Raw genomic sequence first — 12389 nt, forward strand, 5'->3', positions numbered from 1 at the left:
TAAAGAGCTTATCCGCGTTGACATATTCGGAAAAAATCATAACATCCTGCGCGCACATAATGGATGCAAAGTGCTTCAGCAAATCAAGCGAAAACAGGGCCTATGAACGATGGCATGCATGTCCGAAAGTGGTTACCTATTACGTACTTCAATCACCGACCCCCCCTCCCCACATAGATGACCATCTGTTGAGATGTGTAATTTATTCTGAACTGCGAACTCAAAAAGGTTGCGTGGTTGCCAAACCATCAAAAATGGGCCAATTAGGCTATATTCGCATACTACCAAAAATGCCCGCTTATTTGATTCTGCGCTAAGCACCATCATCTTCGGAGGATTCCTCCGAATCCGAAGGCGAAGTATCGGCATGGTCCATCTGCCCTGCATCTTCTACTACTTGCCCCTCAATACCTTCCCTTAGCCAGTAATCGGCTGCTCCTCTAACATTGCCTCCGTCATCTAAAGGTAACCCTGTGCTGAATCTATGATCGATCGTACTATACACGTCATACGTGTCTCGCCGTGACACCGGAACGACAACGCTCCAACCTTCATCAACCGGGTCTGCAATGTACCACACCTGAGAGGCTTGGGTCGCTAAGATGAAAGGCTCATCCGTGGGCAAGTTCTTGGGGTACATCAAATACTTAAAGTTCACACATTTATATTTGAACTCATCCTCTTTAACGCCCCTCTCCAGATCCACCCAGTCACATTTTAAAAGGAGATACTTCTGTTGATTGCTATAGTACACTTCCACAATGTCCGTAAGAATCCCGTAATATGCCACGGAACCTTCTCGTGGGTTATGGTCCCTAGCTGAGGCATAACTCACTGTATCTGCCGTAACCATAACACCTGCACACTGTGTCCTCTTCCTTGCATCCCGGTCTTGAACACGATAGCGTATTCCTGACACAATGCACGAAGAGTACCGTGTTGCATTGCATAATGGTCCACCCGCCAATGCACGGATCTCCGCTGAGATTGGGCACTCATCATTATTCGTCGGATCATCTACCTACATTTGATGTAAAGTAGTTCATGAACACTCGTGATTTCAATGTTTTTTGGGAGTGTAGTCAAGATACCACGTACGGACGATGTAGGCGGTACTCACATATGATTGAAACCAAGACGCAAATTGTTCGTTGTGCTGCTGGTGCACCTCACGTGGGGGTGCGCGAGTTCGACATGACCTAATAGTATCAAGGTGAATCCTACAGTGCAAAAATAAAAGTCGAAGATATTCAACACAGGTCGGATACGCATACAAGTATTGTTAAATTGATGTGAAAAAACCTTCGCAACGGACTGATTTCATCTATATTTCCTAGGATGTAGCAATGAATTTGGTGCATCGTATTGTAATCAAGATTGAACCTAGAACCAAACAATCCTTTCCCGTGTTGTGTCCCGTCCTCCTCCCCTCGAGCAGCCCGGTTCTCTTTGGTCTCTATGTCTCCGAGATATCTTGAGCAGAAAGTCACGCATTCTTCCATGAGGTATCCACGTGCAATCGAACCCTCAGGTTGTGCCCTGTTCCGTACGTACCTCTTCAGAGTACCCAAGTACCGCTCAATGGGATACATCCACCGGTACTGCACCGGACCGGCCACCATAGCCTCCTCAGCCAAATGGATAGGCAGATGCTCCATTACATCAAAGAATGAAGGTGGGAATAGCTTTTCAAGATGGCATAGCGTCAAAGAAATTCTTTCTTGGATTCGCTCCAGTTCACGAACTGTGTTATGAGCTGAGCACATCGAATTGAAGAAGTTACAAAGTTCAATCAACACGAGCACAACATTTTTGGGAAGACACCTACAGGAAGTGTTGAATCAGCACCTTCAGTTATATTTAGAGGAGGCATATATCATGTTAATTAAAATAATTGCGTTTCAAGGGTATACCGTCGGGCAGCAATAGGTAGAATTCGTTGCATAAGAACATGGCAATCGTGGCTCTTAAGTCCCCATATTAGTTGTTGTTCTACCTTCACACGACGCGATAAGTTTGAACTGAACCCATGAGGTGGTCGGAGGTCCTTCAACACAGATAGGAATATCCGTTTTTCGGGGTTACTCATGGTGTACGTAGCTGCCGGCAAATATATAGCGCCCCTAGGACCCGATACCGGGTGTAAAGAACTACGTATTTGCATCAACTGTAAGTCTTTCCTCGTGTTCAGATTGTCCTTTGTTTTCCCCTTAGTTCCCAACAATGTATACAGTACATTCTCACACACATTCTTTTCAATGTGCATCAAGTCGAGGTTGTGACGTACCTCATTCTCAGACCAATAAGGGAGCTGAAAGAATATGCTCTTTTTTTTCCACACCTGTTGCTGCCCGTCCACCCCCCGGCGACGCTTGCGAGACCCCTGTGCAATGCGTTTCTCAATCAAGTCAACCGTACGATACTCAGTAGGCATATCCTGAAGCTGCTGCAGAAGTTCAGCGCCGGTCAAGCGAGAAGGCTTTCCGTCAAAGCTCATCGAACCGTCAAATGCATGTTTATCAAAGCGCATTCTATGCCCAGCCGGCAGGAACCGTCGATGCCCGCAATAGCTATACTTATGTCCATTTTTCAGGTATCTGGAATGAGTTTTTAAACCACAAACAGGGCATGCATTCGCCCCACGAGTCGGCCACCCTGACAACATACCGTAACCGGGAAAATCACTAATAGTCCACAGCAATGCAGCTCGCATCTGGAAATCCTCCTTAGTACTCGCATCGTACGTCCGAACACCATCATACCAAAGCTCCTTAAGCTCATCGATCAAAGGTTGAAGGAAGACATCAATCCGATCCCCCGGGCCATGCGGGCCGTCTATAATCGTAGAGAGGATGAACGATGGTTGCTTCATGCACAGCCACGGAGGTAGGTTATATATCACAAGTACGACGGGCCAAATACTATAACTCACACTCATATTCCCAAAAGGGTTGAAACCGTCAGTGGCCAGACCGAGGCGTACGTTGCGAATCTCCTCAGAGAACGTCGGGTACCGATGATCGAAACTCTTCCACGCAGGACTATCTGCTGGATGACGCATCTTGCCATCGTCTACACGCCCTTCGGCATGCCATCTCATAGAAGATGCAGTTTTGGAAGATACGTACCATCGCTGCAATCGCGGAATTAATGGAAAGTACCTTAACTTCTTCACTGGAGATCTATCTTTACCCTGTGTAAATCGCTTTTCCCCACACACAACACAAACCTCACGGTCAACATCTTCCCCGGTAAACAACATGCAATTGTTGATGCACGCATGGATAGTCTTGCATGTGAACCCCAAGTCCTTGGTCAGCTTATTAGCCTCATAGAAGTTCTTCGGAAGGACAACATCGTCTGGAAGTGCATCCCGTAACAGCTCTAACAGCAAATCAATAGAATTATTAGACCAGTGGCACAAAACCTTCAAGTGCAAAAGCCGTGCGATAAACGAGAGTCTACTCATCTTCTTGCACCCTGGTATGAGCTCTTTCTCTACATCTTCTAACATCTTTCTATACCCCTTACTGCCATGATGTATATGTTCATTTTCGTCATCCCTATGAGGTTCATTTCCACTGGGCCCCGGATCGGTGTGCTCTGTATATGCACACTCTCGCAATAGAAGTTCTAGTTCCTCCTCCCAACGCATTGGCATATTGTCGTTTGCAACAGCAGGGTTCACCTCTCCTTCTCCGTGGCAAGTCCAAACCTTGTAGGTTTGGTCGAATCCATAACGAATACAATGGAGCAAGACATCTCTACGAGATTTTGTTAAGCGATTTCCGCAAGATGTACAGGGGCAATAGATGCAAGATTCAGAGCTACGATCTTTAAATGCGAAATCTAAGAAAGCCCTGACCCCGTCCAAATATTGAGCGGAGATATGGTTCGCATCGTCTATCCAACTCCTATCCATCTAGCAATATAATATACATGCGATTCCATCAACAAAACATGCAACCAAAAACATATAAGTACAACATAACCTTCACCGATATAATAGGAAACATGGATGCTCTTCATGACGCTAGCATTATAATTTATCACAACATTAAGGCACATGGACCAAAATCAGCAGCCCTCACCACTTAAAAATCTTCCATAGATGCAATGTAAATAGTATTATATGGATATATTTCCCGTCACAAATGCTGGGCCGTCACAAATAGACACATCAGCAGCAAGAGAGAGTGAGAAAGAAGTGAAAAAGTTTCTGAAATTGACAAGACATGGGGAGCATGGGGGGGACATCCGTGTGTATGCTGCAACCACTATATCTATCTATCTATCTATCTATATGGGACTGGAAGATGGAGATTGAGATGGAAGACGTGTACTATAAGAATTTTGAGATAGATATACATATATATATATAGAGGTACAGAAATGGCTCTCTACCCCAATTAGAGGGATACAAATAGGAATAGTACACAGCACCAAAGCCACAAGATTCACTGTATCTGTTTCCACCAAAACTGCATTTGCATCATCTTCTTCTCACATTACTACTCTCGCCCTCATCCTTTACTCTCTACTCTCTACTCCCTACTCTCAATGCAAAGTGTAAATAAGCCCTGGATTTTATCCTTAATTTATAGAAATGCTATAATGAATATATGTATGGGTGACTGTATGTGTATACGCATACTACAAATGCAGGATAACGAAATCTGATAGTAAATTACCTACGATCAGAAAACTGAACTGCAATTCAAGAAGCATGCAACTTGAGGTATTTCGCAATTCATAAATCTTGTTAAATGCTTCCCAACAGCCGAATTAAGTTTCCTGACGTAATGTATTACTTTGTATTCTGAACAAATTAGCAAGAGGATTGAGCTAATATGTTTTAATCTAACATTTAAGCTACCAGAACAAAGAAATACCTCATAAATTTAACATACAGTAAAGCATTGCACTTGGTGTTTAACTATAAATTAAAGATAAATATCAAAAAAATAAATTCAACCAAAAAAACTCTCCTTCTGGACAAAGGAATACAAATTCACCTCAAATGTAACACACGATAAAGCCCAAACAAATGGAGTTAAAATGTAAGACTATATCCATACCGAGAAAGAGGCGAAGAACTTTGGAGTAATACCAAATCTTTCGGGAGAAAACTTAAAAACCTTACCTAGATGCCGGAGTAGATCCCTCGTTTCCGTTGATTTCACAATGCTCGTCGTCCTGCAGGTTCAGAGGAAGGAAACTCGATCGAGTTTTCTACAAGGGAGAAATGAGATTATGCCCTAATTTGTCGAAGATACCTCGCGTAATACAAAATCTTTTTCGAGCTACCTTCAAAACCTTACCTGGGTGAGGTGCGCCGGAGTAGATCCCAGGGACGGATCGATTTCACCTCGCGCGTCGTCGTCGGCAGCTACAGGAAATCGGATCGCGGGCGACTGTGAGAAGCGAACGAGGGAAATGAACCAGATGCCCTAATTTGTCTAAGTGTGGGATGATATAGCGTTTTTGTCCATTTTGATCGTTTCTGGAATGAAAGCGTCAATCCAGTATTTTACTTTTTTTTTTTTTTTTTAATTTAACTTTTCCAAAAATAAAAAATTAAATACCAGTAGTTACGAACACTTTACGTAACTAATGTTATTTTGACCAAATTCTACCATCTCATATTTGTTACGATATTTTTTGCGTAACGACAGAACCTAAAACGTTGACCGGGTTTTTTTTTTTTTCGTCACGGATTTTGTCGTAACTAATATATCTATTTGTTACGATTTTATTGTTACGGACTCTCAACCCGTGGTGAATAGCCCTTTTTTTGGTAGTGAAAGCGCTAAATGTATAGAACACTCTAAAAATACGAAAAGCACTATTAGAACTATAGCACAAAGTAAGTATAATCTATAGCATATAAATACTAAAGGAAAAACATTGAAAAAACAAAAGCGCTAAATGTACTAATTTCGAACACTCTACAACAAATACGAAAAGCACTGCAATTAGAACTATAGAGCACAAAGTAAGTATAATCTATAACATGCTATATAATATAAAGGAAAAACATTGAAAAAACAAAAGCGCTAAATATACTAATTTCGAAACTCTACAACAAATACGAAAAGCACTGCAATTAGAACTATAGAGCACAAAGTAAGTATAATCTATAGCATGCTATATAATATAAAGGAAAAACATTGAAAAAACAAAGCGCTAAATACACTAATTTCGAACACTCTACACACAAATACGAAAAGCACTGCAATTAGAGCTATAGAGCACAAAGTAAGTATAATCTATAGCATGCTATATAATACAAAGGAAAAACATAGAAAAAACAAAAGTGCTAAATGTACTAATTTCGAACACTCTACAACAAATACGAAAAGCACTTCAATTAGAACTATAGAGCACAAAGTAAGTATAATCTATAGCATGCTATATAATACAAAGGAAACACATAGAAAAAGCAAAAGCGCTAAATGTACTAATTTCGAACACTCTACACAACAAATACGAAAAGCATTCAATTAGAACTATAGAGCACAAAGTAAGTATAATCTATAGCATGCTATATAATATAAAGGAAAAACATAGAAAAAACAAAAGCGCTAAATGTACTAATTTCGAGCACTCTACACACAAATACGTAAAGCACTGCAATTCGAACAATATAGAGCACAAAGTAAGCATACTCTATAGCATGCTATATATATAAAGGAAACCATAGAAAAAACAAAAGCGCTAAATACACTAATTTCGAGCACTCTACAACAAATACGAAAAGCACTGCAATTAGAGCTATAGAGCACAAAGTAAGCACAATCTATAGCATGCTATATAATACAAAGGAAAAACATAGAAAAAACAAAAGCGCTAAATGTACTAATTTCGAACACTCTACAACAAATACGAAAAGCACTGCAATTAGAACTATAGAGCACAAAGTAAGTATAATCTATAACATGCTATATAATATAAAGGAAAAACATGAAAAAACAAAAATGCAAAATGTACTAATTTCGAGCACTCTACAACAAATACGAAAAGCACTGCAATTAGAACTATAGAGCACAAAGTAAGTATAATCTATAGCATGCTATATAATATAGGAAAAACATTGAAAAAACAAAAGCGCTAAATGTACTAATTTCGAACTTCTACAACAAATACGAAAAGCACTTCAATTAGAACTATAGAGCTCAAAGTGAGCATAATCTATAGCATGCTATATAATATAAAGGAAACATATAGAAAAAACAAAAGCGCTAAATGTACTAATTTCGTACACTCTACACAACAAATACGAAAGCACTGCAATTCGAACAATATAGAGCACAAAGTAAGTATACTCTATAGCATGCTATATAATATAAAGGAAAAACATAGAAAAAATAAAAGCGCTAAATACACTAATTTCGAGCACTCTACAACAAATACGAAAAGCACTGCAATTAGAGCTATATAGAGCACAAAGTAAGTACAATCTATAGCATGCTATATAATATAAAGGAAACACATAGAAAAAACAAAAGCGCTAAATGTACTAATTTCGAACACTCTACAACAAATACGAAAAGCACTGCAATTCGAACAATATAGAGCACAAAGTAAGTATAATCTATAACATGCTATATAATATAAAGGAAAAACATTGAAAAAGCAAAAGCGCTAAATGTACTAATTTCGAGCACTCTACAACAAATACGAAAAGCACTGCAATTAGAGCTATATAGAGCACAAAGTAAGCACAATCTAAAGCATGCTATATAATATAAAGGAAACACATAGAAATAACAAAAGCGCTAAATATACTAATTTCGAACACTCTACAACAAATACGTAAAGCACTGCAATTCGAACAATATAGAGCACAAAGTAAGCATAATCTATAGCATGCTATATAATATAAAGGAAACACATAGAAAAAACATAAGCACTAAATGTACTAATTTCGAGCACTCTACAACAAATACGAAAAGCACTGCAACTAGAGCTATACAGAGCACAAAGTAAGTATAATCTATAGCATGCTATATAATATAAAGGAAACACATTGAAAAAACAAAAGCGCTAAATGTACTAATTTCGAACACTCTACAACAAATACGAAAAGCATTGCAATTAGAACTATATAGCACAAAGTAAGTATAATCTATAACATGCTATATAATATAAAGGAAAACATTGAAAAAACAAAAGCGCTAAATGTACTAATTTCGAACACACTACAACAAATACGAAAAGCACTGCAATTAGAACTATATAGAGCACAAAGTAAGTATAATCTATAACATGCAATATAATATAAAGGAAAAACATTGAAAAAACAAAAGCGCTAAATGTACTAATTTCGAACACTCTACAACAAATACGAAAAGCACTGCAATTAGAACTATATAGAGCACAAAGTAATTATAATCTATAAGATGCTATATAATATAAACGAAAAACATTGAAAAAACAAAAGCGCTAAATATACTAATTTCGAACCCTCTACAACAAATACGTAAAGCACTGCAATTCGAAAAATATAGAATACAAAGTAAGTATAATCTATAACATGCTATATAATATAAATGAAAACATTGAAAAAAACAAAGCGCTAAATATACTAATTTCGAACACTCTACAACAAATACGAAAAGCACTGCAATTAGAGCTATATGGAGCACAAAGTAAGCATAATCTATAGCATGCTATATAATATAAAGGAAACACATTGAAAAAACAAAAGCGCTAAATGTACTAATTTCGAACACTCTACAACAAATACGAAAAGCACTGCAATTAGAGCTATATAGAGCACAAAGTAAGTATAATCTATAGCATGCTATATAATATAAAGGAAAAACATTGAAAAAACAAAAGCGCTAAATGTACTAATTTCGAGCACTCTACAACAAATACGAAAAGCACTGCAACTAGAGCTATATAGAGCACAAAGTAAGCATAATCTATAGCATGCTATATAATATAAAGGAAACACATAGAAAAAACAAAAGCGCTAAATGTACTAATTTCGAGCACTCTACAATAATACGAAAAGCACTGCAACTAGAGCTATATAGAGCACAAAGTGAGCATAATCTATAGCATGCTATATAATATAAAGGAAACACATAGAAAAAGCAAAAGCGCTAAATGTACATATTTCGAACACTCTACAACAAATACGAAAAGCATTACAATTAGAACTATATAGAGCACAAAGTAAGCATAATCTATAGCATGCTATATAATATAAAGGAAACACATAGAAAAAACAAAAGCGCTAAATGTACTAATTTCGAGCACTCTACAACAAATACGAAAAGCACTGCAATTCGAACAATATAGAGCACAAAGTAAGCATAATCTATAGCATGCTATATAATATAAAGGAAACACATAGAAAAAACAAAAGCGCTAAATGTACTAATTTCGAACACTCTACAACAAATACGAAAAGCACTGCAATTAGAGCTATATAGAGCACAAAGTAAGCATAATCTATAGCATGCTATATAATATAAAGGAAACACATAGAAAAAACAAAAGCGCTAAATATACTAATTTCGAACACTCTACAACAAATACGAAAAGCACTGCAATTCGAACAATATAGAGCACAAAGTAAGCATAATCTATAGCATGCTATATAATATAAAGGAAACACATTGAAAAAACAAGCGCTAAATGTACTAATTTCGAGCACTCTACAACAAATACGAAAAGCACTGCAATTAGAGCTATACAGAGCACAAAGTAAGTATAATCTATAGCATGCTATATAATATAAAGGAAACACATTGAAAAAACAAAAGCGCTAAATGTACTAATTTCGAACACTCTACAACAAATACGAAAAGCATTGCAATTAGAACTATATACAGCACAAAGTAAGTATAATCTATAACATGCTATATAATATAAAGGAAAAACATTGAAAAAACAAAAGCGCTAAATGTACTAATTTCGAACACACTACAACATATACGAAAAGCACTGCAATTAGAACTATATAGAGCACAAAGTAAGTATAATATATAACATGCTATATAATATAAAGGAAAAACATTGAAAAAACAAAAGCGCTAAATGTACTAATTTCGAACACTCTACAACAAATACGAAAAGCACTGCAATTAGAACTATATAGAGCACAAAGTAATATAATCTATAAGATGCTATATAATATAAACGAAAACATTGAAAAAACAAAAGCGCTAAATATACTAATTTCGAACACTCTACAACAAATACGAAAAGCACTGCAATTAGAAAAATATAGAGCACAAAGTAAGTATAATCTATAACATGCTATATAATATAAATGAAAACCATTGAAAAAAAAAAAGCGCTAAATATACTAATTTCGAACACTCTACAACAAATACGAAAAGCACTGCAATTAGAACTATATGAGCACAAAGTAAGTATAATCTATAGCATGCTATATAATATAAAGGAAACACATTGAAAAAACAAAAGCGCTAAATGTACTAATTTCGAACACTCTACAACAAATACGAAAAGCACTGCAATTAGAGCTATATAGAGCACAAAGTAAGTATAATCTATAGCATGCTATATAATATAAAGGAAAAGCATTGAAAAAACAAAAGCGCTAAATGTACTAATTTCGAGCACTCTACAACAAATACGAAAAGCACTGCAATTAGAGCTATATAGAGCACAAAGTAAGCATAATCTATAGCATGCTATATAATATAAAGGAAACACATTGAAAAAACAAAAGCGCTAAATGTACTAATTTCGAGCACTCTACAATAATACGAAAAGCACTGCAATTAGAGCTATATAGAGCACAAAGTAAGCATAATCTATAGCATGCTATATAATATAAAGGAAACACATAGAAAAAGCAAAAGCGCTAAATGTACATATTTCGAACACTCTACAACAAATACGAAAAGCATTACAATTAGAACTATATAGAGCACAAAGTAAGCATAATCTATAGCATGCTATATAATATAAAGGAAAACACATAGAAAAAACAAAAGCGCTAAATGTACTAATTTCGAACACTCTACAACAAATACGAAAAGCACTGCAATTCGAACAATATAGAGCACAAAGTAAGTATAATCTATAGCATGCTATATAATATAAAGGAAACACATTGAAAAAACAAAAGCGCTAAATGTACTAATTTCGAACACTCTACAACAAATACGAAAAGCACTGCAATTAGAGCTATATAGAGCACAAAGTAAGCATAATCTATAGCATGCTATATAATATAAAGGAAACACATTGAAAAAACAAAAGCGCTAAATGTACTAATTTCGAACACTCTACAACAAATACGAAAAGCACTGCAATTAGAGCTATACAGAGCACAAAGTAAGTATAATCTATAGCATGCTATATAATATAAAGGAAAACATTGAAAAAACAAAAGCGCTAAATGTACTAATTTCGAACACTCTACAACAAATACGAAAAGCACTGCAATTAGAGCTATATAGAGCACAAAGTAAGCATAATCTATAGCATGCTATATAATATAAAGGAAACACATAGAAAAAACAAAAGCGCTAAATGTACTAATTTCGAACACTCTACAACAATACGAAAAGCACTGCAACTAGAGCTATATAGAGCACAAAGTGAGCATAATCTATAGCATGCTATATAATATAAAGGAAACACATTGAAAAAACAAAAGCGCTAAATGTACTAATTTCGAACACTCTACAACAAATACGAAAAGCATTACAATTAGAACTATATAGAGCACAAAGTGGGCATAATCTATAGCATGCTATATAATATAAAGGAAACACATAGAAAAAACAAAAGCGCTAAATTTACTAATTTCGAACACTCTACAACAAATACGAAAAGCACTGCAATTAGAACAATATAGAGCACAAAGTAAGCATAATCTATAGCATGCTATATAATATAAAGGAAACACATTGAAAAAACAAAAGCGCTAAATGTACTAATTTCGAGCACTCTACAACAAATACGAAAAGCACTGCAATTAGAGCTATATAGAGCACAAAGTAAGCATAATCTATAGCATGCTATATAATATAAAGGAAACACATAGAAAAAACAAAAGCGCTAAATATACTAATTTCGAACACTCTACAACAAATACGAAAAGCACTGCAATTAGAACAATATAGAGCACAAAGTAAGCATAATCTATAGCATGCTATATAATATAAAGGAAACACATAGAAAAACAAAGCGCTAAATGTACTAATTTCGAACACTCTACAACAAATACGAAAAGCACTGCAATTAGAGCTATACAGAGCACAAAGTAAGTATAATCTATAGCATGCTATATAATATAAAGGAAAACATTGAAAAAACAAAAGCGCTAAATGTACTAATTTCGAACACTCTACAACAAATACGAAAAGCATTGCAATTAGAACTATATACAGCAC

At 36.0% G+C, this 12389-nt stretch overlaps 3 protein-coding genes across 3 annotated transcripts; all 3 read right to left on the bottom strand.

Moving 5' to 3' along the window:
* Positions 1-313: 313 nt before the first annotated feature.
* LOC127251189 (uncharacterized) lies at positions 314-1265 on the bottom strand. Its single transcript, XM_051274779.1, has 2 exons — positions 1121-1265; positions 314-1021 (listed from the first exon to the last, which is right to left on the bottom strand). Exon 2 carries the CDS (start codon positions 851-853, stop codon positions 314-316), a length of 540 nt encoding a protein of 179 aa, XP_051130736.1. The 5' UTR covers positions 854-1021; positions 1121-1265.
* LOC127251188 (uncharacterized) lies at positions 1251-2190 on the bottom strand. The gene is made up of 2 exons (XM_051274778.1): positions 1914-2190; positions 1251-1824 (listed from the first exon to the last, which is right to left on the bottom strand). Exons 1-2 carry the CDS (start codon positions 2162-2164, stop codon positions 1251-1253), a joined length of 825 nt encoding a protein of 274 aa, XP_051130735.1. The 5' UTR covers positions 2165-2190.
* LOC127251192 (uncharacterized) lies at positions 2188-5534 on the bottom strand. Its single transcript, XM_051274781.1, has 4 exons — positions 5322-5534; positions 5144-5232; positions 2247-3922; positions 2188-2197 (listed from the first exon to the last, which is right to left on the bottom strand). The coding sequence occupies exons 3-4, from the start codon at positions 3920-3922 to the stop codon at positions 2188-2190; spliced, it is 1686 nt and encodes a 561-aa protein (XP_051130738.1). The 5' UTR covers positions 5144-5232; positions 5322-5534.
* Between the last annotated feature and the right edge of the window lie 6855 nt (positions 5535-12389).

Source organism: Andrographis paniculata, unplaced genomic scaffold (genome assembly GCF_009805555.1).
Source record: "Andrographis paniculata isolate CXL003 unplaced genomic scaffold, ASM980555v1 Contig40END, whole genome shotgun sequence".
NCBI classification, from domain to species: domain Eukaryota; kingdom Viridiplantae; phylum Streptophyta; class Magnoliopsida; order Lamiales; family Acanthaceae; genus Andrographis; species Andrographis paniculata.

Coding starts and splice junctions, on each gene's coding strand:
- LOC127251189 (XM_051274779.1), bottom strand. CDS start 853: ATGGTTACGGCAGATACAGTGAGTTATGCCTCAGCTAGGGACCATAAC.
- LOC127251188 (XM_051274778.1), bottom strand. CDS start 2,164: ATGCAAATACGTAGTTCTTTACACCCGGTATCGGGTCCTAGGGGCGCT. Junction 1,825..1,913: donor CTACCTATTGCTGCCCGACG/GTATACCCTTGA, acceptor CACTTCCTGTAG/GTGTCTTCCCAAAAATGTTG.
- LOC127251192 (XM_051274781.1), bottom strand. CDS start 3,922: ATGGATAGGAGTTGGATAGACGATGCGAACCATATCTCCGCTCAATAT.